Source organism: Triticum aestivum, chromosome 4B (assembly GCF_018294505.1).
Source record: "Triticum aestivum cultivar Chinese Spring chromosome 4B, IWGSC CS RefSeq v2.1, whole genome shotgun sequence".
Classification (NCBI taxonomy): domain Eukaryota; kingdom Viridiplantae; phylum Streptophyta; class Magnoliopsida; order Poales; family Poaceae; genus Triticum; species Triticum aestivum.
This window is the reverse complement of record NC_057804.1, coordinates 487,826,520-487,852,769: the sequence shown is the minus strand read 5'-3', so window position 1 is coordinate 487,852,769 and position 26,250 is coordinate 487,826,520. Positions and strand designations below refer to the sequence as shown.

Sequence of the window (26,250 nt, the reverse complement as noted above, 5' to 3'; positions counted from 1 at the left end):
CGCCAAATATTCCGCTCAGGCGTGATTTGATTGGCACCCGACTTATGTCATGGAATAATCTATTGTCCCGTCTGGATCGATTAACCTGACACAAGGCCGGGATGTGTTGCACTAAAACCTTACTACATCTGGGTCTTCCACAGTAGACTCTATGTATAATGCACTCACGCATTCTGAGGTACCAATGAGTAATAACAAAAAAATTGGAAAGCGCAGGTACCACTTAAAGTTAAAAATATTCATGTGGTATCTCCTCAGGGGAGTTTAAAATATTCAGTTTAAAATATTCATGTGGTATTTCCGCAGGGGAGTTATGCTAACAAAAGTCAACCTCGCATAATGCAACTGGTCAGGAAGTAAGAAGTGTTGTTTTTGTACTCATGGCGAGACAATTAAACACCTCTTTTTCAATGTAAGTTTGCCTGTTCTACGTGGCCAGCCATCCAAATAGCATCAAATTTGTATCCGCCCACAAGTGTTGCCAATATTTTTGGTCATTGGCTGGACAGTATTTCAAATAGGTACAAAACGCTAATAAGGGCGACATAACTAGACTAGTACTCCAACTGTATAAGTTTACACATAACAGCTGTATAGACTGGGCATGCCAGCTTCACATTTCAGGTTACAACTTACAACTCTGGGGAGGGAGACAATATGATGTGCACGTCAGCCAATAGGTTTTCATGTTGAATGGCAGATGCTCAAGACTTCAGAGAACTGAAAGACCATTGGAGATATGATCATCAATTTAATTTCTTTTGCTCAAGTCTCCAAAACTGTCAGTCCTAAACACAAGCGAAAAAATTTAACGGCTGAAACGCTCCGATATCGACTTTGGTATGAGGCTAGTTGTGCTTGATTGTTTCTCTAACCTGTGTCAAGTAGCAACCATCGCTGTTATAAAATTGCACATGCGCGTGAATAAATGATATGGCAGTTGAATGCAGAAGGGAGTAAAAACCTCGCAATCTCTTCTACAAATTTCATTATTTGCTCTGAACTTGTTTCAATCACTTGTCCTCCCAGTATCATTTCGTCCAAAACTGTGTGAAGCTGCATTTCATCATATTATAATGAACCAAGAGAAGAATGGTCGTTATTTTGAAGTAGTATTACCCATCACTATGACATGAGAAAGAAAAGGCAGTTGATGAACCATTGGAGTTCGATCTGAACTCTGAAAAGAAAGAACGTGCATCTCTACATATATGCATACTCTCAGCAGTTACATGGTGTAGACACTACAGGAAGCAGGGGATGGAGCCATGGAGGGCAATGGCATCATAGGCATCAGCAGGTTTAGAGTTTATTCAGGGCAAGAGGTGGCCCTACCCTTCCATTCCAAAAGTTCTCAAGTATCGATTGTCAGCATTGCTTACTAAAAAAATGTTATCGACCCTCTTTTAACAGGTCCATTGGCATGTTATATTGGATTGGCCCTTCCTACACTTTTCTTCAAGCTCTCTGCCAGACTGCCAATGGACTACAGGACACTAATGCTCATTTATAGTTATATGTTGTCTAACAGCTCCAGAAGATTTGGTATCTCATACCTATTTGTTTATCCTAATCTGTATAGAATTTTTAAGTTACCATTTCAATTATGATGTTGATCTTTGGTTGAGATGTAAACTAAATACTACTCCCTCCGCCCTGTATTAATTGACGAGAAACGGATGTATCTAGCTACATGCTTCTGTAAGTTTGAGGTGCCCACTGCCAAGGTACTACAGAACTTCAGTGAAACACCAGCATGATTTAACAACATATACTTTTAAGTCAGAAAATGCTTCTTCGAATTCCAACTGTAATAATTTGGTCAGTAGTGCAAAATGAAACAGATATGCAGTAATCCAGCATTGTAAGTCTTGTTAGATTCAAGTATTTGTTACATTGGGCAATTGCATATGATTTTATATGACCCGTGTATCAAAAAACTATTACATGCTACAGACGAGGATAAAAAACACCAATGCTATTGTGGACCTTATTTATTATAGCAGTGACTATCCAGAATAAAATACCAAACAAAGAGAATCACTGTACCTTGTTGAAGTTAAATACAATGTCAAGCTCACATACATTCTTGAAGCACCTATTCAATGTTTCAACAAAAACTGTGACAAGAAGATTAGTTGATCTCTTCAAAGAGGTAATAGAAGAATCTTAAAGTGACAAACAGAGGAAAAAGAAGATGAATAATTCACCAAGCATTAGGTGTAAAAAGGAACACATGTTTGTGGTAGCGCAGTGACATTTTTTTAGAACCGATAGTAGTGCAGTGGTATGCATAAGTGTTTAGCAACAATCTGAATTTGCACTAGAAATACGGAATACAAAAATGTAAACAAGTAGTGTAAGGATAGTGAACTGAAAGAACGACAGTAATGAGATAAACAGCCACCGGAGGAACTAGACTCTGTACCGAAACATTTCAAATAACGCAAAGCATGATAACACACTGAACGTAATTAGTTCCTCATGCAAATCTATGCAGCCTCATTTTTCTATTGCACACAGTTATTGATTATACTAATGGAAGAAGCAATTCCATGGGGAAGGAGTTAAGTTACCTTGTACGAGGTCGAGCATGGCAAGCTCATTCTCAGAGCTATCAAAGACAAAGACGAAGTATAGTGTCGCCAAATGCTTGTAGACCAGTCTCGTTCCCTGCAAAGTGTAAACAAGAAAATCAAACGGCTTTTCCCCCTTACAGTTCATTGTAGGTAAAATGGAAAAAGGCTACACTAATAATTCAGTTGTTTCCGACTTTCCGTCACATAGTTAACTTAGGGGAATATTTAGTTTTACAATTAGCAAATGTTTGCAGAAACACATGCTACATAGCTGTTCGACACTCTCCTTCAAAAAGATTTCTGAGCATTTGTATACCTAGTTAATACTTCCTCTTTAAAGAAATATAAGAGTGTTTAGATCACTACTTTAGTGACCTAAACGGTCTTATATTTCTTTACCGAGGGAGTAGTTTAGTCTGTTTACAACAAATTGACAGACATTTCAAATTTCCTTGTTCATTGCTGTCGTTGCCTACCATTCTGCCTTTTGCATCACATATAGTACTACCGGATTAGCATAGGATAGCTGGAGAAGGTTCACTACCGGTCCAAAGATTGCATCGGCCTCGACGAAATTGCTCACACCCTCCGGCCTCGCAGATAACACTGCAAGAACAGGCTCCGTAACTCAACCACATCATCTATATACAAAGGGCGAAAAGAAAAGGGAAAGCGAACTGTGTGCACACATACACTGGAAGACGCCGCGGACCAGCTCCTGGTGCTTCTCCGGGTCCTGCAGCCATCGAATAATCCGTGAGCCGGAGAACAGAGAAAATCAAAGTACAAAGCCTAGTCTCTAAGGCAATTCATCAAGCACATAATAAAGATCTAAAGATGAAGCGGTTCTGGATTTGGGTGGGGAAATTGGACGAGCAGTTGGTGGACAGGGGAAGACTAAAGAGGGCCTGAAGAAGAAGAGAGGGGGAGAAAGGGGCGGCGACTGGAGAAGGTTCAGGACCTGGAAACTGTAGAACTTGAGGAGGCGGGGCTTGCCCAGAGTGCTGATAACCATCACCGCCTGGATCATGGCCGCCGACGAGGAGGAGGACGCGAGCGAAACGACCAGATCGCGACAGCTTTGCAGGGGTACTGAAGAGAAGACCCGGTGTGATTGGGGATGATAGATGAATTTGCTTTTATTAAAGTACGGAGTGATTTTATTTCAACAAAGGCGCCTGTAGCTCAGTGGATTGAGCGTCCGTTTCCTAAGCGGAAAGTCGTAGGTTCGACCCCTACCTGGCGCGTCATAATGTTTTTATTTGATGAATTTATTGTATTTTTCTCCTGGTGTGGCAGAAAAATCAAAAATATAATCGTTTTGTAGGGTTTTTTGTCTACTTTTTTTTCCTTGAGACTTTTTTGGGTTTCTTCTGTAAGATTGTTCGTTCATACAAATTTTTGTGTGCTCAACCTATTTTTTTCTCCTAGTGTGGCACCAAATTTATTTAGTTCGGTCGGGATTTGGCCTCCAAGAAGTCATTGAGTTATTATGTAAGAATGATTGTATGGTTGATGCTTCAGTAATATAAGTTTTGACCTATGAAAAATAAACTTGAGACTTTTTTTGGTCTATTTTGTAAGGTTGTTCGATAATTTCAGAATGAAGAAAAATTGTTCAACGTCGTCTGAGATGAATTGTGCATATACAACGCAGACCACTAGAAGCGTCAGTACATAGCAGACGGTTAAAGCATTATTAAATATTTTTATTTAATCAATTTATATTTTTCTCCTAGTGTGGAAGAAAAATTTACTCGTTTTGTAGTTTTTTTGTCTACCTTTTTTCCTTGAGACTTTTTATGTCTATTCTGTAAGATTGATTGTTCATACAAATTTTTGTGGGCTCAACCTATAATTTTTTTCTCCTAGTGTGGCAGCAAATTTATGTTGTTCTTTGTTGTACTGTTTGTAGGGTTTTTTGGTGTCTACTTGTAGTTAACCTTGAGGCTTTTTTGGTCTGTTTTGTAAGATTGTTTGATGATTTTAGAATGAAGAAAAAAATTACCAACATCGTCTGAGACGATTTGTGCATAACGCCGACCACTAGAAGCTTTAGTGCATAGCAGACGGTTAAAGCATGTTAATAATGTCAAGAGAGGTCAGGTAGACTAAACTTGACATGTGAGGAGTCCATTAGGAGAGATCTGGAGAACTATAATATCATCAGTGAGCTAATTATGTACAAGGGTGCGTGAAAGTTAGTTATCCACGTGCCATAATCATGAGTTAGTTTCAAAGATCTTATGAGTTTCAACTCTGACCTACCTCAACTTGTTTGATCAAAAGGCTTTGTTGTTGTTCGATGAGGCGAAGATGACTTACTAGAACTCCGTTGACTTGATGAGGCGACAAGAATTGACAAACACAAGAATTACACCTTGTTTTGTAGTTTCTTTGTCTATTCTTAAGACATTCTTTTAGTCTATTTTCTAAGATCGTTCGATGAGGCAAATAGGTGATTCTATGACTTGATGACGGTGGCGAGAACCGACAAACGTGAGAACTGCACCTCGTTTTTCTCCTAGTTAATAACAACATGTATGTTCTTTTGTTCTACTCGTGTTGTAGAGTCTTTTGTCTAGTCGTAGTTAACCTTGAGACTTTTTTGGTCTTTTTTATAAGATTGTTCAATGAGGCAAATTGAGGACTCACTAGAACTCCACTAACATGATGAGGTGACAAGAATTGACAGATGCAAGAACTACACCTCATTTTGTAGGGTTTTTTTAGATAAAAGGCCATAGCCCGATTTTATAAATAAAGCCACACGACAGCGTCACAGACCCGAACATAAACACCGCCAACAGGCGAAACAAAGCGAATCCACCGAACAGAAAGTCAGGGACAGGCAAATGAACGGAAGTTTTTGGGGGATACATGGCAACCTGCCATACTCAACGCGCAGGCCGGAAGGGAGAAGACTAAACCCGACGAAGAGAACAGAACCATGATCAAACGGCAGGATCCAACCCGAAGATGTGGGATGCCGAAGCCCGAATTTTGGCGATGAGCAAGTCCAGGGCATCCCGCTCTTCCTCCTTAGTCAAGAATCTCCACTGCTGCAATAGAATACATGATTTGAAAAGAACGTCAGCAGGCTTAGATGGGAAAATATGCTCAATAGTAAATTTGTTCCTAATAGTCCATAAAGCCCAGCACAAGGCACCCAGGCCTACCCAGAACACCCTCTTGGTAACCCCAACCAAAACTTTGGCTAGGTTTCTAAGCTCAGAGAATGAAGAAGGGTTCCAAGAAACCTGAAGCCAAGATCTGACACAACTCCACACCAACTTGGCCAGCACGCAGTGGAAAAAGATGTGTTTCGAGTTTTCCAAGGCACCGCAAAGATGACAGAACTCCGAGCCTGGCCCATTGCGCTTGCGAATCTGGTCAGCCGCCGGGAGGCGGCCACGAAAAGCTTGCCAAAGGAAAATTTTAATCTTAGGAGGCACTTTAGATTGCCAGACGCAAGTGAATCTACTCGAAGGGTTACCACCGATAAGCCTAGTGTACAATGACTTAACCGAAAACCTGCTAGAGGCCGTAAGAGGCCAAACCACAGAATCGGACGACTCCGAGAGCACAGCGAAGAGGGCAGAGAGACTTTGCCAATCTTCCAACTCTTTAGGAGACAGGGAACGACGAAAAGCCAGATCCCAATTATTCGGCCGCTACCTCCGCGATGGAGATGTCTGGCTTAGGACAGTAAGAAAACACCTCGAGTCATAAATTTCTATGTGTTGTTCGCTTATTTTGATGAATCCATGGGTAGTATCGGGGGGTATGAACCATGGTGAAGTTGGAATACAGTAGATAAAGTGCTAATATGAAATTGGAATGAGTTTTGTTTACTTGTAGTTAACCTTAAGATATTTTCAGTCCATTTTGTAAGATCATTCGATGAGGCAAATCAGTGACTTACTAGAATTCAACGACTCTATGACGGTGATGATAACTGACAAACGTGAGAACTACACTCGTTTTGCGTGGTTTTCTATGACTGCTTCTAGTTAACCTTAAGAACTTTTTGGGTTCATTTTGTAAGATTGTTCTATGAGGCAAATCAATGACTTACTAGCACTCCACAACTTGATGACAATGGCGAGAATTGACACACGCAAGGAATGCACCATGTTTTGTAGTTTTTTTTTACTTGTAGTTAACCTTAAGAAATTTCCACTCTGTTTTGTATGATCGTTCGATCACGCAAATTTATGACTCACTAGGACTCCACATCTTGATGACAGTGGTGAGAATTGACAAACGCGAGAAGTGCACCTAATTTTGTAGAGCTTTTTGTCTACTTGTAGTTAACCCTAAGACTTGTTTCAATCTATTTTGTAAGATCGTTCAATGAGGCAAATCAATGACTTATTAGAACTCCAAGACTTGATGACGGTGACGAGAATTGACAAACGTAAGAGAACTGCACCTTGTTTTGTAAGATTATTTTGTCTGCTTGTAGTTAACCTTAAGTCTTTTTTCGGTCTACTTTGTAAGATCGTTTGATGAAGTAAATCAATGACTCACTAGGTCCACGACTTGACGACAGTGGCGAGAATTGACACACGCGCGCGCAGGCGCGCGCGCGAGGAATGCACCTTGTTTTGCAAGATTTTTCTGTCTACTTGTAGTCAACCTTAAGAGTTTTCTCGCTCTATTTTGTAAGATCATTTGATGCAAACTGAGGATTTACTAGACCTCCACCACTTGATGACAATGGTGAGAATTGATTAATGCAAGGATTGTGCCTCAACTTGAGTGCTATTCACACCATAAGCCAGTCAAACAAGTGGATTAACGTTGCTTCTATTAAAGAACAAACACCTTATTAAAATACTATTAGCAAAAAACTACTTTGATTTGACTTGTTTAAAAAGAAAAATTAATAGAAGAAACCAAGATTTTTTTTAATAGACATGAGGGCATTTTTGTTCGCTCGATTTGTAAAACACATGAACAGAAAAATATAGGATTAAAATGTCAAGAACTCTTGAACCTTTTAGGATCTTAAATAAATGCATGAATTAGTACAAGGTTGTTTGTTCAACACATACCATAGAAAACAAATGAAACTGTAGTAAGTGGTTTGCGTAGATGTGCATTTCCTCCAAACAATAGAGTGAAGGAGTCCTTAGGAAAAAATATTAAGGATTTGAATCCTACGAATCAACCAACTTCCATACGAAAACGTCCCTCAGTCAAGGAAGCTCTCAACTGGATGGAGAAAATTCTTTAAAATTTAGTGCAGTTAGAACTTCAGGAAAAAAATCCTTTGAGATCCAATCCTATGAATTGAACAACTCACATAAAAAATCATTTCAATCCTTCAAAACTTACTATTGAAATCCTCTAAACAATATATTAATAAAGATAAGTTTCTACAATCATTGTCTACAAAACTTGTCATGCGTGATGGAACACTGCCTACTAAAACACCAACAAAACACACACTAAAACAAAACTTTGCAATCTCACGTGCCACTGTGTAAGCCTCCCTCTTAATTTCCACCAAGCTAAAACTTTGTAAAATTGGGCAGCCCCAAGCGCCTCTTTCTTCAACTTGATCAAAGCGGACATGTCCACCAAGTGATGAGATAAAAAGGAATGTACATACTGACAATAAATATGAGTATTAATATGTTTGATTCGATTGATTATTAAGTTGGGTGTTTCTTGGTGAAACTGCAAAATACATGGTAGACCGGAATGGTCCACAAAAGCATAGTGGGTATTGATAAACCACATTTCAACATGAGCGATCGGTAGCAAATTGGGCAGCTGGTACGGTCCCAATATGAACGGACCATCACCAATGTGAATGAACCATCACCATTGGTTAGTTCCTTTACAAGTATGAAATATTATCAACCACAACCATTGGACACCTATAAAAAAAGACATTGCATGTGGTCTTTGCTAAATGCTAGCATCGACGGGCATTTCAGCTTGTGGCCAGAGCGAGTTCGCTATTTCAAACATCTTTGTCAGTTTCTCCGGTAGTGGTTCCGATGTGTCAATGCCTCAACTTGAGTGATTTTCACACAGATCAAACAGTCAAACAAGTGACTCAACATTACTGCTGGTAAAGAACAAACACCCTATTGGTGACTAAATACTACTACTAGCAAAGAACACTTTGATCCATCCTATCTAAAAAAACATGAATAGAAAAGATAAAAGATTTTTTTTTCAATAGGGTTGAGCACCTTTTTGTTTGCTTGATTTCTAAAACACATGAGCATGAATAATACATGATTAGGACGCCAAGTACTCTCGAACCTTATAGGATTTCAGAAATGGATGAATTAGTACAAAGTTGTTTGTTCAACACACGCCATGGAACTGTAGTAAGAGGTATGAGTGGACGTGCATGTCCCCCAAAATAAAGTGCATGGGAGTCCTTAGGGAGAAAAAAAATTAAGGATTCGAATCTTATCGGATCAACGAACCTCCATAGGAAAACATCCTTTAACCAAAGAAGCTCTCAAGCGGATAGAAACAACCCATTGGAAAAAAATGAGATGGAAATCCTTTGGAATTTAGTGGAATAAAATCTTTAGAAAAAAATCCCATTGGATGCAATCATACAAATCAAATAACTTGCACTGGAAAATTCCTATGGATTTTGATCTTCCAAAAATTACTATAAAAATCCATTGAATCAACTGATTATTGATTCGAGGTGTTGCTTGGTACATCCACAAAATACTTGGTAGATCGGAATTTTGCAAAACATATGGGTATTAAGCAACCGCATTTCAACATCATCGATTGGTAGCAACTTGGATGGTTGGTATGAAGCCAATGTGAACCGACCATCACCATCACTTAGTTTCTTTACTGGAGTGAAATGTTATCAACCATAACCATAGCATGTTGTCTTTGTTAAATGATAGCATCGACGAACATTCCAGTTTGTGGTCTGAGCGAGTCTACTTTACATCTTTGTAAGTTTCTCTGGTAGTGGTTTCGGTGTGCCAATAAACATAAATAGTCTATATTCGTTGTGGCTAGCCACAAGACTAAGTTTTATCTACATAGATCTTCTGTAGCCACAAGTCTCACGGTATGCACGTTGGTATGTTGTTCGCAACACACATGCACCCTGCTATGAACAATAAAATTTGTTCTTATGGCAATGAGTCATGACCGATTTGGAATTCCAAAATTTTGCCTTTATGTTGAACCCATGTTTTATCTAGGATCCATTTTTCTAGAGGCATATAAGAAAATTGTTAGTTGTTAGTAGCATCTACACCTCCATTCCAAAACATTGGGCACACAATTATGTGTGCAGTAGATGTTTTTGGACCTTTGACCACTAATATATACAAAAATATATCGATTGAGAATGTAAAATTAATACGGTTGTATATTTCTTGCAAATAAATATAGTTAATAGGTTGATGTCCATCAATCTAACTCGGACATCAGATACATTCCAATAAAGGTTGACTAGTACCGGTGTCTTCACTATGAAGTGTGTGTGTCTATATATATATATATATATATATATATATATATATATATATATATATATATATACAGACGATCTATTCAGCTAATATTAGCAGAATAACTATTCTGCACACCACTTCCACACTGCACGCTGAACGCAAGTGCACTGCATTTTCTTGACGACGAGCACTGCAATATAGACTAGTGAATTTCTCGTCGAAAAAAACTGCACGCGGTGTTTTTTGGTACTGTTTTCGCTCTAATTTTTTAACCGTTTATCAGAATGAGGCGTGTAATATACCGTTGAAAAGCTATGAATTAGGTGCAACTTCGACATATTGAACATTTTTCGCGATTCCACACGGTTTAAGAGCAGTTTTGAAAATGGTGCGGCGGATGACGAGTGGCAGCGAGCGTTTTTTCGCGTTTTTTTCTAAACCGCTTGTCGGAATGAAGCAAATGATACGCCGTTCGATAGATATCATCGAGGCGCATCTTTTTCATATATAAATCTTTCTCTAATTCGTTACGATTTAAGAGCAGTTTCAACTTTACTAAATCGCGGAATTCTGTTTTTTGAAGTTTTTTAAAATTTTCGGTACTGTTTTCGCTCCAGTTTTTGAACCGTTTGTCGAAATGAGGCATGTGATACGCCGTTGGAAAGCTACGAACGAGGCGCAATTTTCATATGTTGCAATGTTTTTGAGATTCCTTACGGTTTTAAGTTAATTTTGAAAATCGTGCGGCGGACGACGAGTGGCAGCGGCCGTTTTTCGCGAATTTTTTGCAAACCGCTGGTCGGAATGATTCAAACGATACGCCGTTGGAAATGATTCAAAAGCGCAACTTTTTCATGTAGAACACTCTCTCTAATTCTTTACGGTTTAAGAGAAATTTCGAATTACCAAAATGCGGACACTCTGTTTTTCACGACACCCAAATCGACGTGGGTACGTCATCCGACTGAAAACCGCACTGCAACGGACGAAAGACCGCACTGCATCACATGGGTAAGAGAACTGCATGGTTTTTCTTTTATTCAAACGTAATTTTTTCAAGAACGAGAAAGTAGAGTGCACTTCACATCGGGTGTAAATGAACCACAACACTATTAAGAAGTGAACCGCCTTACTTTTTTCGCTTCGGTAATAATTTTTTGCACTTACGGGATGAACAGAATGATAACTACACTGCATTGGATGGGCAAGCGAACTGCATAATTTCTTTTGTTGGACGTAATTTTTCTCAGACGAGTTTTTGTTGTCTTTTTTCAACATTTTTTACGAACGAGAGTAGACCGCTGAGATGGGGCAAGTGAACCACAACATATATCAAAGTGAACCCCATTACTTTTTTGTTGTTTTGCTATTTTTTCCGCACTTCCACGTGTGCGCAAGTGAACATCATCACTCTCAAAAGTGAGCCACATTCGAGGACCAAATGCACTGCAGGTGTTGATGTAGTCGACTGATTTTTGAAACACACTAAATAAATTGCACTTTATACATAGGGGTAACGAGCTACTACACACAATTGGAGTGAATTTCTTTTTCAAAAACAAAACAAATTGCATTAGAGAAAGAAGTGAACCTCCCGTGGAGATTTCTCTCTTTCTTTTACAAAGTGAACCACTCAGGGACTTCACTTTTTTCAAAGTTTCGAACAGGGTTTAGCGAGCTGCACAATTATGTACAGTGAGCTGCACATAAATTCATCTAAACTACATGGTTAATGTTAGTGAGATATATAGATGAGGCAACCGGACTGCATCTAAAATTACATTGCATCCAAAGAATATTAGCTCCCACCAATATTCTTTTGTATTTTTTAGCAAACAAGTGAACCACACATAACAAAAATAAAGTACTCCATGGCCGAGCTAACCAAGCTGCACGCACACTTTATGTTTTTGCCCCACTGTCTATGGCCGCTGACGATGCTCATGGACACAATACATCCATCTGTTGTTTTACACAGCCACACACATACATACACAGAAAATTAGCACTAGTCAGATAAAAATGTCAGCACCACCAGCCAACCAAATTACAATTTGAGGACGTGGACCACATTCGTTGTTTTGTTTTTCTTCTCACATAATGACCAGCAAGGCAACATGTCATCCGCTGAACTCCGAGAACGTTTTTTTACTGAAGTGATCCGCGAACCCTTCGGCATGGATTTGCATTAGGAAAAACAAAGAATGAACTGCAGTGCGAGCCACACAAAAACGTCCGACGAACTGCATAGAGAGTTTATTAAACTGCATTAGAGATTTTACTGCACTGATTTCACTAAAATCAACAACAAAAATCTGAAAACACACAAAAAGGTAATCAGGAACCCACGACACGCACGCACTGCAATGCCCCACGCGGAAAACTGCACAGCGGAGCAGGAGGGGAGACGCCACGATCGACAGCAGGCAGTGCAGGAGCTGAGAGGACCAGGGCGACGGGCAAACTACACAGGAACGTACCGCGAACTGCAAGGTGAGCAGAGGAACGTGGGAGCACGCGCGCAATCAATCCAGAGCGGATTCGGGTGTGCAGTTTGCTGATTCGATGCGGTCGGGGCGGTGAAGACCTTTGTTCTCGCGGATCCAGTGCGGGATGCGGCGGCAGAGGCAGCAAGTCGCAGTGGCCATGGCTGGTGTAGGCCACGGTGGTGGCGTAATGGCCTAGATAGGTTGCACCGGGGCACTGGGGCCTTGGGAGGAGCCCCTCGTTGAGGTTGAGCGAGGGGGAGAGGCATGCTCGACGCATCGAGGCAGCTCCATCTGGGTGAACAGCGCGGGATTAGGAGGAGGCTCGTGGGGGAGGATGCGGCCAGATGTCACCTGGGAGGCTCGGCGGCGCTTGGATCGGGGCGTCAGGGGAGTGGCTTGCGTTGGGGGTCCTGTCGACGGACGGATCCTGCGGCGGAGGTTGGTCGTGGCCACGCAGGGGGGTGGTTGCCGACCCGGATCCGTTGCCGGGGAGCACGCCAGGGCGGTTTCCGGATCGGACCCGTCGCCGGGAGTCCAGGTGGCTGCGGATGCCTCGGGCCTCGCCGGATCCAGGCGGCAGCGAGTTGGAGCGCTACCCCGACCAGCGCCAGAGGCATGGGTTGCGGCCGCGACCTGCACGATGGGAAGGAGAGACCTGCACGAGGGGCTGAGGCGGACGGCGATCTCCGGCCATCTTCAAAACCTGCGACCCTGGCGCCGCGACAGGCTCACCACCTCCCCCAACCTCCTCCTCCGACAGCGGTCACCCCTGGCCACCAAAGCCCGGTGGCTGACCGGGTGCGTGCTCCACCGGATCTGGGCGATGCCGACCAGGAATTGGTGAGGGATGCGGCGACTAGGAGAGGCGCGGTGGGCCGCCCGTGGGCGGCGAAGAAAGGTGGAAGAAGGGGAACCAGGGGGCGATGGCGATTCCGGGAGGAAGAGGGACCACAGCGGCCTCGGTCGTGAGGAAGAGGAGGGGCGACGGCCCCAACCAGGAGGAAGAGGATGCACGGCGGCGCCGGCCAGGAGAAAGAGGGGTGGGGTAGTTGTGGGGCGCCGGGGGTGGGGTGGTGCTGTGGCGCGGGGGTGGTGGTGATGGTGACTTGGTGAGGCGCCGCCGACAGTGGGAGGTGTCGAGAGAAGGAGAAGGTGGGGGTCGGGGGTAGTGGGCTGCCCTGATCGGGTTGGTGGGTGTGTTTTTTTAGCGAACGACAGGTGTTAGCAGAATAAGCGTTTCGATATGCAGAATAAGAGTCTTAAGGGTGTTATTAGAATAGACCTATATATATAGGTAAAATGTTTGGGACACTTAGGTGCATGGGTACCTAGGCCGTTTATGGTAAGCCATTTTTGTTAGTGCATGGCGTGCAAGCAATGAAACAATACTTTCAATTTTTCATTTGCATGCACTGCTATCAATAATTGCTTTTCAAAAAGATATTGTGTTGATTTCCTAGCAATAATCCCTTTTCAAATATTATGTTGACGTATTATACCTAATGAAAATATACCTATACACGTGTTATTATATCTAATAAAAATATACACGTACCATAAGTATTGTTTAATGAAATATATACATATACCCATGGTATTATACTGTATGTACTAAGAATATACATATACCTGTTGTATTATACCAAATAAAAATTATATGTGGATATACCTTGGGTATCTCAAATACCTACTAACAAGTCGTAATGAATATATCCAGAGATATCATGAGTATGTAGATACCTCGAAAATATTATGAGTATGGATGTAAATCTGGTATGTATATACTTAAATGAATTAGTCATGAGTATATCATGAGAAAAATTATGTCAGGTGACACTTTTTCACAACTAATTTGAAAATATCATGAGTATGTATATAATTAAAAAAATTAGGATCGTAGATTTTTTTTACTTTTATTAGGAATGTATGATGCAAGCTGATACCGACACATGATTTGTTACCTTTATTTGGGGTATACGACATACTCACAAATCTCCTTGTATATACCCAGCAAACTTAAAAATAAAATAGTATACCAATGTGTATGCGCGTGTATATACTTATGTGAAAAATGGTAGGAAAATATTGTAAGTATCCCGTTAACATGTAGAAAGTAAAAATCTGGTTGCTTATATACCTCGGTACGTGAAATATGGCATCATAGGTATCTAATACCCAAAAAATGATGAAATCGTAGGAAAGAAAATACTATCTTAAATTAATAAAAATGTTGTTTGTGTCCAGCCAACCATGCAACATACGTCAGATTATACAAATATGAAAAAATCTACGTATACCCAAGGACATTTTCTCTCTTCAATTTGTATTATTAACGTCTCTCACAAAGAAGGATGCCATGCATGGGTTTTTTTTTCTTTCTAAAAAAGTGTTAACATGCATGGCGTGTTGGACCATATTTAATGGTATCCATTTATGATTATCTTTATGACTATTTCCAAACTATGTAATTATTTCCAAATCAGTAATTTATGATGGATTGACCTCTAGTGCAATCGAATGGTGGAAAGGCAAGGAGTCTGGGCACCTAGGTGTCCCAAATGGCCATCATATTATATATATATGTATATATATTTGTGTGTGTGTGTGTGTGTATGTGTGTGTGTGTGCGGATTTCATGAATTATGGCCTATTTTCGAAGAAAACATATTTGAAAAACAAAAGTTCTTTGTAAAATCAAAGTTTTCATGTGGTTTTTGCAGAGGGAGGTAGTTCTTACCAAAGATAATTGTAAAACACAATTAGCAGGGTAGCGCAAAATGTTGTTTTTGTGATCAGTGGGAACAATTCATCATTTATTCCTGTCATGCCCGTTCACTAAATTGATTTGGCATACTGTTCATGTTACTTTCAATTTATCACCACCAACAAGCATACCAATTTTCTTTGGTATTTGGTTGGGAGGTATTAACCATAAAGTGAAGGGCCAAATCCGTGCGGGGTTTTGTGCCATTCTTTGGGCAATTTGGAATTGCCGAAATGATTGTGCTTTCTAAAAGATCATATATTCCAAAAAAAAATTGCATGTTATCTTCAGGGCTACGACCAATCCGTAGGTGGCAGCGTGTGGACACGAGGGGGCCTATGGCCTTTGGGTGCAGCCGTTTGGAAACGGTTGCGCGGGGTTTGTTCAACCAATTTGGCTGGCATGCCAGTTGGAGATTATGTAGAGGAGCTATGTAATCTTGTTTCCGATCGAGGTCGTCGTGTCTTGTTGTAAACATTTTGGTACGCGATGACTTGGATGTTCTTTGCGTTTAATAAAATTGTTGTGTGCATCATACTCCCTCCATTCCTAAATATTTGTTTTTTTAGAGATTTCAAATGGACTACCGTATACAAATGTATATATACATATTTTAGAGTGTAGATTCATTCATTTTGCTCCGTATGTAGTCACTTGTTAAAATATCTAGAAAAACAAATATTTAGGAACGGAGGGAGCATGAGGCCTTGGGTAATCCCCTTTTCGAAAAGAATATCTTACGAACTTTGTTTTGACTATGATCTTACACTCTTTGTTGGTATATTATAAAAATCATATTAGCAGACAGTAACATTATTTCTAAGGAATAAAATCCATGCTTTACCCGTAAAAAAAAGAATCCTATATTGGACAATGTGAAAAACCAAACACGCTGAGTAATTTGGAATGGATGGAGAGAAAGGAGTACAATTTATATATAAGTATCATTGTAAAATATATGTGGCTATAGGTAGTTGATTTTGACTCGTAAGGTCACCATTGCCTAGTTTGAGATCTTGAACACGATGTGGCCAACTGGGCGGCCATGCATGCTCTTGTTTCTGGCCACCCAAATTCATCTCTCTTTCTACATGCTGGAGATCCACATCTTTTTTTGTGCGCCACTTTAAACGACACCACCACCAAATTCACATGTACCAAGCCCACAATAAGGGGTAAACCATTCCTTTGCCATGTTATTAGCCAGAGTAGCTGGATCCATTATTTCAAACGAAATACAAATTTGAACATGACATGAGCCCACATTAAGATGGCAGGATCAGTTACAGGAGGGCATTTATCCACAGCCAGCGTTACCAAAGAGCAACGTATGCACAACGAAAGCAATAATAATGGGAAATAAAAGTCTATTTCCCCTCTTTTTTTTTCTTTTTTTTCCTACGTCGCCGAACGGAATTATGCAGTCATGCACGAGGAGGTGGCTTTTGGACGTTGGCGCCCATTGTGTGAGGTGTCAGTTGGAGGGATTTACGGGGGGCTCAGCTCCATCCGAAAATGAGTTCGTATAATAGAGAGAGAGGAAGCTTCTTCCTCCACGCTCATATATATCCTACTACCACAGTGCAGTTCGTGCCGGACGAGAAAGGAGGACGGAGGGAGAGGCAATTGGGTTGCTGAATCTGGTAAGTGGACCCTATTCTCTCCATGCAAGTCTACTCTGAGTTCTTCGATGGTGTTCTTGGAAATACAGAGGTTTCATCATTTTGTCATGGCCTCAAATTTTGCGAGAGTTGAGTTCGAACCTCAAATCAATTTCTTGTTCTTTGATTCTCCAAAAGCTGGTCCTCCTCCATGTTAGTGGAGCTTTGTGATTCTGTTTGTTCGTTTGAGTATGGGAGTAGGAAAATTTGACTGAACTCATCTTCTTCTTTTCTTTTTTGCGGGGGGACTGAACTCATCTTCTGCCTTGTTCTATGTTCTTGTCTTCCTTTTTTTTCAAAAGAAGTAATGTTTTATGTTATAAAAATCTTCACTAATGCTCAACAATAGTTTAGCCTTAGTTTGTTATTGAAAAAAGAAAAATGGAATTCAAAGAAACCAGTAGAGCGCACCCTTAAATTGAGGAACTAGCGAAGTTTTATGTGTTCCCTTTGAGAAGTTTTTTTGGGCATGCGTTTGAGAAGTTCTTGGATGTTTACCTCTCAGTGATATGATAGATGTTCATCCATCCATTATCCCCTTGCACGGAATTATCAGTCTTGACTCTTGAGATGCACCAACTATATTAAGAACTACCCAAATGCAAATTTTCCATGGTGCAGTTTCTTTACAAGTACTAACCACGTGAAACAAAACTGTGTTCTCGCAGAAAACAATCTGATACGCCCAAACCCTGACTGCTCAAATTCCTCCGTACAGTCCTCACCACGAATTTGAGCAACTTCGGTGCAAATTCTCCGAGACATGGGCGAAATTCCAGAACCAGAGGTTCCCAAGCCCACGCCGGAGCCATCGTCGTGGCTCAGCCTGAGAGTCTTCTACCTGCGGCTGAGCAGGTGCGAGCTGGACGAGACCATGCTGGACACCCTGAGCATCACCCACGCCCCGCTCACCTCCGACACCGTCCTGGAAGTGAACGGCGACAGGCCAAGAAGCACCGACAACAACGGCCACGTCTCGTGCCCCCTCCGCAGGGACCGCGTGGACGCGGCGTCGCGCGAGGCCTCCTTCGTCAGCACGGCGACCGTGAGGATGGCCGGGAGCGTGCGCTTCGAGGTCCGCGTCGGCAGCGGCGAGAGGCTCCTCGTGGGGATCATGGAGATGTGCGACGTGGCGGAGGAGAAAAAGAAGGGGTGGGTCATGAAGTGCCAGGTCGCGATGCAGCGGTGCTCGGGGTTCCTGAAAGGCGGCGGGGAGGACGCGAAGTCGCCGATGGTCGAGGTGTACGTAGCGAGCCTGTTCCGGGGCAGCCCGATCGTGTTCACCAAGGCGATGAAGCTGCGGCTCAGGAGGACGCGCCAGGTCAAGGCGCCTTTCATGGAGCCCATCCCCGAGTGCGGCGAGCACGCCGACGACGACGCGAAAGAAACGCCGCCTGACCAGAAGCATGATCCACAGGTGCGTAACGCGTCACAAATTTATTTTTTTCGTTTCATCCTGGATTGATTGATTGCATCGGTGTTGCTGAAACGCATGAACTGCATCTTGCGCGCAGGAATCGGAGTACAGGTGCTACAAGCCGGAACCGGGCATGGACGACGTCGACTACGACAGCTTGTACGCGAGATCGGCTGGCCTGGACCATGGCCTGGACGGCGAGGACAGCGAGCTCTCGTGGTTCACCGCTGGCGTCAGAGTGGGCGTGGGCATCAGCCTGGGCATCTTCCTCGGGGTCGGCATCGGCGCTGGACTCCTGGCCCGTTCCTACCAGTCCACCTCCAGGACTATGAGGCGGCGGCTGATCTCTGGCCTGCTCTGACTCTGAACGGTAGCATTCCAACATGTCACAGAGCAAGGGCACAGCAACTCTGCTTCTCGCCAGACGTGACGCGCCTGGAGATTACTCTGCTGGATGTGTTTGTAGATCCTCTTGCCTGTTACTATATGTAAACCTGGGAATGGTTATTCAAAAACCGGGTGAAATGGTTCGGTTTTTACTTTGGGTTTGATTAGTTCAGGTTTTATTGGGCCGAGTCTTTTTTAGTTTGGTTTTGGTTTGGGTATGTGGAGAAACTAGTTTGGGTATAGTTGGTTATGGGTTTAAATAATTTGGTTATTAGCGGCTATAAACTATGGGTTCAAACCAGTTTCTGGGCATTGGTTATGTGCAATAACAAACGACGCACCAACAATGAGTAGTTTTGATCCGCGTGCACGCTGCGATGCACTTTGTAATTCTATGTTTTGGGGAAACACCACATGCAAATCAGACATGTCTGCTTATGCTTTGGCTAAGGAATTGGGTTTAATACACTTATTAGTGAGCTTTTCAGTCGTGGGCATTGTCTTTTGCCTCTTGCTGTCTGCCGACTGTATCTCAAGGATAACTTTGTTCCCAAACTGTTGTAGATGCACTTATGTCTGTTCTATCTCATTTACTTCTTAACATGTCAATTTGTGTAATCAGATGTACATTGAGTCAAACCCATAGTTATGTATTGGGTTTAAACCCATGGTTATGTATTGGGTTTAAATTGGTTTGGGTGGAAAAAATAGTGATGGTTATGTATTGGGTTTAAATTGGTTTGGGTGGAAAAAATAGTGGTTTTAGTTTTGGTTGGGCTGAAAATGATATTAAATGGTTATGGTTCAAGTATGATTTTGAGAATACGTATACGGGTATGGTTCAAGTATGGTTTAAGTATGATACCATTCTCAGATTTAACTATATGGAAGCACTTGCCTTGCCCTGCTGATGTTCATCGTTCTGCTAATTCAAATGTTCCCTCGCGTTGCAAACTTGCTACCAAGCATGCTGCAGTTAATATTGTGCTGTCACTTCCGGCAACTACGAGGCAGCTGCTTTGTTACATACATGCAGATAAAGGTGTCCTCAGTTGCCACGCCCGCGTATACTGCTATATACCGTATACGAGACCATCGATGGTGCTGTCAAGAACAGATGTAATATCATCCATTGTTTAGCCCAGTCCATCATGGCAACTAGATCGGGATCGCGCCTTGGCGCAAGGGTGCCGGTCCAACATTTCTATGCACACAATAAGAAGCCTCTTAACAATGCATGAACATTGAAAGCATGTTTCACGACAGGTTTAGCACAAAATATCTTATGCATAGAAGATACGACAACACGTAGTAGCTTACAGACAATTTGCAACTCTGCATAGAGAACTTAAGTCTTTGGCATAACATAGACCAGTAGAAATGATGACATGACACATCCAAAAGAAAATGCAGCGTACAGAAGTTGAAGTGCGATCACTCCCAACCCTGTAATAAAGCATCAGATCAAAGACGTAAGAACACCAACAAGCAACAATTCAATGTACATTCTTTATCATAGTTAAAAGTAGCTCACAACAAGTACATAAGATACGGAATCAACTTCTTACTGAAAAAAAAACATGAAAAACACATGCATTTATTTGTTTGGCCAGACCTTTTGCCCAAAGAAACTGAATCTCTCATCACAACAAAGTTCAAGTAAACTGCAAATTTGCAGTAGAGCAAACCCTGACATTTAACTATTTTGCTCACAGTTTTGGGATCACGAATTTAGTGAATTTAGTAATTGGATATTTATCACCCCACTTTTCACCATGTAGTTTCCTGTTTTGTTCTACTTCAGGGGCAAAACAATAAGTATCACAGGATTGAAAAGTATTCTAGAGACAACCACTCACCTCCTCCACGCTGCTCGGTAGAGGGAGCCAATATGGCACTGCAGATTTTCAAGTTACCAAGGCCATCAGGAACAGACAAATGTATGTGGTTGAATAATAAAAAAATAACAAAGAACATTGCCATAGGGACTGAGCCGACCTACTGGTGCTACTTCTCACCATGGTACACATGGCAGCCAGCCCTGGCATCTACGGAAATGAAAGGAAAGTGCAAAAAAGGTAAGAACATAGAAAAGCCGGAAAAGTAAGAACAAAGTGTGACTAATATCTACTTATCCCAGGTTAACAATTTGGGTTCGATGAGAGTGTGAGTGTATGCTCTCGGTTTCTTCTAGATTAATAGAATGGACATGACAAACAAGACACTGGCATATTTTTCAAATGACTACTAATATTGAGTACTGCATTAGATACTTTCAGATTATGCTAAGAGACCAGACCATGTACAACTACCTGGCTAATGACGATTGCCTACCTTCAGAATTGCCTATTGCCTTGAGCTCACACCAAGATTAGTACCTGCAAATAACACATACACAATTTAGCGTCAAGGCAAAGACAAAGAAAAAAATTGAAATAAGGGAATATAAATACTCATTATGTAACAAAACCTAATAACCAGTCGTAGATGCTAAAAAACTGTTTGTCTAAGTGTTCAAACTGAGGACTTTTGAAGGTCACCTGCTCTGATAGGTAAAGGCGCTGACGATTCTTATAGGTAGTCTGCTCAAACAGAAGACCCCACCAGTTCCCAATAAAACCAATAGATCAACAAATAATTAGTTGCAGAACCACTATTGAAGGCAAAACTGAACCACTATTTAAGTCAAAACTGCTGCAAAACCGAACCAGCATGCTTTCAAACAGAATGCCACCAATCTGGAACATTATTAGCTTCAAAGTACCCGGTGGTGAGTAAGAATGCACCAGAGCCGATGCTCAAAAAGGAATATCATCAAATCATGCGGAGCGGTCTTAAACTCTACTCCATGGTAGACAAACATCAAGTGATTGAAATGCAGCAGAGTCCCTGCAGTACTTACCTAGCTAGCTGAGAGCGAGTGATGCCCAGGCTGCATCATCGGTGAGACAAGAGGTGCACCTTGACCGGGAGGTGTACCCCAGGGTTGAGAGCTCAAGAAGGAACAGATGCTGGTTGATACTGAAATGTAGGATTAATTAACCTGTCAAACAAGGGGGGGGGGGGGGGGATCTAGTTATTGACAGGGAGAAGCATTCCATGTACATATATACGTAGTGTAAAGGAAAACGGCGAGAAACAACAAAGGCGTGTGTTTATAAGAAGACACACAAGCATAATGTTGTGTTTGATAGCCATTAAAAACTCAACAGCATATAATAACAAAGCTTATTTTGCCCTTTTGTTTATAATTACCTATAAATGATGCTACCATAGGCCTATTTACCCAAAAAACATATCAATGTGCAACACTTTTTTTACCTAGTTTCCTCCACAATTTCTACTTAGGCTCATAGCTGTACTGAAATCTCTTGCTCAGAGTTTGGTTTTGTGTTCTGCTCAATTATATTCAGGGTGTCTTGAATAATGAATTCAATTTAAAAGACAGTTTACTTTAAGTGATTACACATGGGAAGGGCAGGTGGCGCGCGGCAATCTGAAGAGAATATTTCACAATAATAAAATAAAAATCACAGCAGGTATAATTCATCTTATAGTTATTTCAGTATAATATGGTAGATCCAGTCAAGAAGTAGATGCATTGCAATCTGAAACGTTTGATATGGTGTGACCATAATATAGAGATCTTAAGGTACCTGGTGAGTCCTTTTAACAGAAAACAAATTTAGATAGACATGTACAAAAATGCAAGAGTAACATTTATACAAGCATCTATGGGAGGGACAAGTCCTACGGTTTTGTTGACATTGTACGTTTAGAACAGGGCACATACCTGTATTACATAGATTGTTTGTATATTTTGGTCATTAGATTGTTTGTCTCTTTTGACTGAAGGCATAGAAAAAGATACAAGGATGTACATGCCCATTTAGAATAGGGCAGTATGGCACAAACCAGTATTCCATAGATGTTGTTGACATTGTACATGTGCGCCAAGCCATACACCAGCTCCCTGATAACAGTGTTGAGCCCAAGGCAAAGGCCTCCACAACTTATAATGCATGCTTTCACTTCATCTGACTCAAAATTGACCTAACAAGATTGAAGTACAATTTCCGTCAGAAAAGACGCAAGTGATGCAGTCAATAACCAAAAGAGGTGCAAGTGATACCCTCTGACGGGGTCCAGCACGACCGAAGTGAACCCCCCGGCGGCTATTCTTTCGAACAACAACCTGCAATAGCAAATATAGCTACTTGTAAATCCACCATCGACCACAACATCAGATTGAAAACATTGAGTGACACTCTACATATACCTTTTGTGGTACGGTGTCATCTTCATTGACAAAATATTGCCTGATACCGATTAGAACAGAAGTTCCAGTGTCACATATACAGCATCCATGCTCAGAGACTTACCAAAGAGCGGAAAATCAAATAAACAATATAATGCAGGAGAAGCCTACAAAGCATACATATATTGATAGTAGTCGTTAATGATCATTGTCACAAGGCATGGACGGCCGAGTCAACGAAGCAGCAGATTACAAATATGGTAAGTTGTGGCAACAAACAATTCGTTCTGAAACCACATGAATGCCAACAGAGAATGGTAGAGGAGAATCACCTGCAACAATGCAGGTCCAAGGAAGCAACAGGCTTTAACAATGGCACCATAATGTGATGATCCTTGCTCCTTCCATAATGTGGATATTATTGGTGGTACATGAAAATCAACAGAGAAACATGTTCTAATTAGCATAGACTTACAGGGAACACCATAAAAAAAGAACAACATATATTGTTTTATAAGCATATGGACGATTGTTTCTTATCATCATAATATTCATAGATGTGCATCATCAAGCCACCTGTGTTAGAGGTCACAATGTCCTTTCATTGGTGGCAGCAAATCAGGCAATTCTACAGCATCTAATGGAAAATAGAACAACATATTGTTTTATAAATGCAAAAGAACATTCAGTTACAACACATGCATTTATTCAGACACGGATCATGATAATAACAATACAAAAGAAGCATCCACCTTGAATAAATGAAGTCAGAAAGTGACATTCAGCTATGTAATAATGCAGTAAGCATCACTAAAAAATCGTTAGAAAGGAAATACATCAATATACATGCATATGAACCTACTATAAACAAAGTTGATGCTGGCATGGCCATCAGTTAACTTTACATCATCCAAGAAAATAGAACAATATTACCAGTTTGAGAGAACAGTAGCTTTATCATTGATGCACTGTGTAATGCTTCTATCATACCAATGACCATAGCCAATGACTAAATCACAACTAAATAAGCCTCTAACTGAACCAATCGCAAAGACCGACTAAAACAACATGTAAGGGATACAACACAGCTATGGAAATCAGGGAAATATGAGAGATAACTGGTGTCAAGTGTATGCCAGGAAATTTCTGAGCTTACTGGGAACATGGCTAGCTTAGTGTAACTATTCAGGAATGTTCTGTAATTAAGTAAACTCCTAGCAGAGAAAATGAATCTGCACCACTATAAGACCTATGGCTAGAGATAGTTAACTACCTTATCTAACAGTTCCATTACAGAATACAGCAGCAACAACATCAAGGTTCAGCTTGCACCACTACCAAAATATGATCTTATGGAACAAAGAGTAAATCATATGCACAACAAAGCCTGTAAATACAAATAAATGAGCACTGTAGGCTTTTATTTATCACATTTTCAGGCTGGTGGGGCAACATAATTCTGACACATATCAAAAGCAAACATTTTAGCCATATCAAAATGGCATATGACAGAACAAAACATTGTGCAAACTATATCTCCAGGCCTGGTTGTTAGTATGCTTTGAGTTTGAGTGGCCTGGATCCTGCACCATATAACCAGATCCTGCACCATGATGCAATATAAGCTTCGCCACGGGCATGCACTGACCCGGTGGAGGAAACGACAGAGATGTACCTTGCTACTGCCGGTGGACAGCGTACGCTGGCGAGCACGCTAGGAAAGGACGTCAAAGATGCAGCCACTAATGGCTCGGCTCGTCTGCTTCAGCGGCCGACACTTCTCCTGCCTACTCCCGATGAGAGAGTGCGGCGACCATGAGGGCCCGTCCACCTGCAGAAGCAGCTTGTCCTCATCAGAGCAACCTGCACATAAAATAAAATCAGGAATAAGAATAATAGGAGATGAAGAAACAAATAGTCGGAGATCCACCCAGAACCAAGACCATATTAACCTAAGAGCCGCCTAAACAGGTAGTCATAGTTAAGAACATGCATAGCAGAACAATTAATGATTGATGCCGCTAAATTAACAATCCAAAACTGTAGCTTTTTTGATAGATGGCTGTTGGAAACACGCAAATACAAGCAGTGGTACTTCTAATGAAAGAAATATACATGATTCTCCTCAAATCAAATAGATAAGGTTTCTTCTTCTTCTTCCCCTAGTTAACAACAAGCAGCCAGCAAGCATTAAACATCACAATAGCAATCTGATTGGTTGCACACACATTCAAACTGAAACAAGACGTGTATTGATTAAAACTGAATGAAATTGCACAATAGCAATCACCACCAGGTTGTGTCCAGAACCACAATTGCAATCAAAATAAGATAGATGTGCAAGGGGTAGGAAGAGGGGGTGGAGTTCACCACGTCAGGGGGTAGGAGGAGGGAGCAGCCATGAGAGCTCGTGTCTCGTCCACCTGCAGCAGCAGCAGCTCCACCCCCTCTTCCAGATCGGAGCAGCTGCACACAAAAGAAACCAAGGAATCACAAGGAGGGGGGATTAAGAAACCGACAAGAGAGGGGATTTAGGGATCATGCGCACACACCATAGTCGGAGACCCGTGGATGAGCTCGCCGGAGATGCCCTCGCCGGAGATGGCCTGCAGCCGGCGCACGTCCTTGGAGGGCTAGGGTTCCGGGCGTCTCCATCCATGGCTGCTGCCGGGCCGGACCGGACCTCCATGGCCTACCTCTCGAGGACGGTCGGGGATGAAGTCGACGACGAAGCGCTGATGCCGATGTGGATTTAGGCCTCACCTTGTCGCTCGATCCTTCCCTTCACTTCCCTTGGGAGGAGGCACCGGAGGAGAAGGGAGGAAAAGGCGAGGCCGGAGGAGAAGGGAAGGTGGCGGCGCGATGAAGAGAGGAAAGGTCGGGGCGCCAGTGCGGGCGGCGGCGAGCGACCACGGGAGGAGCGGGACGGGGCGATGCGACGGCTAGGTTTGGGATAGGAGAAGGAGACGAGGGGGACGAATGAGAGCAAGAAAGGGTGGGTCGCTGCCCTCCCCCACCCCATAGCCGGACGAGCAAACCACCGCACGCCACGCACGACCCCCGGGAGCGAAAAGACCGAAACACCCTCGGCGGGGGCAGGATTTTACGTGCGGTGGCACGAGATCTTTCCCCCGCCGACGCGCGCGCGACCGGGCCGGAACCAAGCCACGGTCGCTGACAACGGAGGCCCGCCCGCGAACGGACCCACACGCCAGCGACCTCAGAACGGTAA

General features: G+C 42.1%; 2 protein-coding genes, 2 long non-coding RNA genes and 1 other non-coding gene across 20 annotated transcripts; 2 read left to right on the top strand and 3 right to left on the bottom strand.

Annotated features, from left to right (window-relative positions):
* Positions 1 to 446: 446 nt before the first annotated feature.
* LOC123092875 (AP-3 complex subunit sigma) lies at positions 447 to 3,714 on the bottom strand. 2 transcript variants are annotated; one of them, XM_044514729.1, is made up of 7 exons: positions 3,541 to 3,714; positions 3,273 to 3,315; positions 3,124 to 3,185; positions 2,577 to 2,673; positions 2,050 to 2,120; positions 876 to 1,056; positions 447 to 788 (listed from the first exon to the last, which is right to left on the bottom strand). In XM_044514729.1, exons 1-6 carry the CDS (start codon positions 3,607 to 3,609, stop codon positions 901 to 903), a joined length of 498 nt encoding a protein of 165 aa, XP_044370664.1. In that variant the 5' UTR covers positions 3,610 to 3,714; the 3' UTR covers positions 447 to 788; positions 876 to 900. The 2 variants fall into 2 exon arrangements, with proteins under 2 accessions (XP_044370664.1, XP_044370663.1); XM_044514728.1 differs by having other exon boundaries at positions 447 to 875; positions 965 to 1,056.
* A 39-nt stretch (positions 3,715 to 3,753) lies between these two features.
* Positions 3,754 to 3,826, top strand: TRNAR-CCU (transfer RNA arginine (anticodon CCU)). The gene has a single exon. It is a non-coding gene; the product is annotated as a tRNA-Arg (tRNA).
* Positions 3,827 to 11,794: 7,968 nt separating this feature from the next.
* Positions 11,795 to 13,766, bottom strand: LOC123092874 (uncharacterized). Of its 3 annotated transcripts, none has more exons than XR_006444913.1 (2): positions 12,392 to 13,766; positions 11,795 to 12,285 (listed from the first exon to the last, which is right to left on the bottom strand). It is a non-coding gene; the product is annotated as an uncharacterized lncRNA (long non-coding RNA). The 3 variants fall into 3 exon arrangements; XR_006444914.1 differs by having other exon boundaries at positions 12,401 to 13,766; XR_006444915.1 differs by having other exon boundaries at positions 12,405 to 13,766.
* Positions 13,767 to 16,788: 3,022 nt separating this feature from the next.
* LOC123092872 (uncharacterized protein At1g01500) lies at positions 16,789 to 19,247 on the top strand. 2 transcript variants are annotated; one of them, XM_044514725.1, is made up of 3 exons: positions 16,789 to 16,938; positions 17,625 to 18,373; positions 18,471 to 19,247. In XM_044514725.1, the coding sequence occupies exons 2-3, from the start codon at positions 17,720 to 17,722 to the stop codon at positions 18,732 to 18,734; spliced, it is 918 nt and encodes a 305-aa protein (XP_044370660.1). In that variant the 5' UTR covers positions 16,789 to 16,938; positions 17,625 to 17,719; the 3' UTR covers positions 18,735 to 19,247. The 2 variants fall into 2 exon arrangements, with proteins under 2 accessions (XP_044370660.1, XP_044370661.1); XM_044514726.1 differs by having other exon boundaries at positions 16,832 to 16,938; positions 17,675 to 18,373.
* Positions 19,248 to 19,981: 734 nt separating this feature from the next.
* Positions 19,982 to 26,017, bottom strand: LOC123092873 (uncharacterized). 12 transcript variants are annotated; one of them, XR_006444906.1, is made up of 13 exons: positions 25,571 to 26,017; positions 25,389 to 25,484; positions 24,694 to 24,881; positions 23,351 to 24,621; positions 23,040 to 23,185; positions 22,893 to 22,955; positions 22,676 to 22,813; positions 21,663 to 21,803; positions 21,301 to 21,342; positions 21,070 to 21,138; positions 20,759 to 20,808; positions 20,620 to 20,657; positions 19,982 to 20,206 (listed from the first exon to the last, which is right to left on the bottom strand). It is a non-coding gene; the product is annotated as an uncharacterized lncRNA (long non-coding RNA). The 12 variants fall into 12 exon arrangements; XR_006444911.1 differs by having other exon boundaries at positions 23,351 to 23,419; XR_006444902.1 differs by having other exon boundaries at positions 23,351 to 24,881; positions 25,571 to 26,016.
* Positions 26,018 to 26,250: the final 233 nt, after the last annotated feature.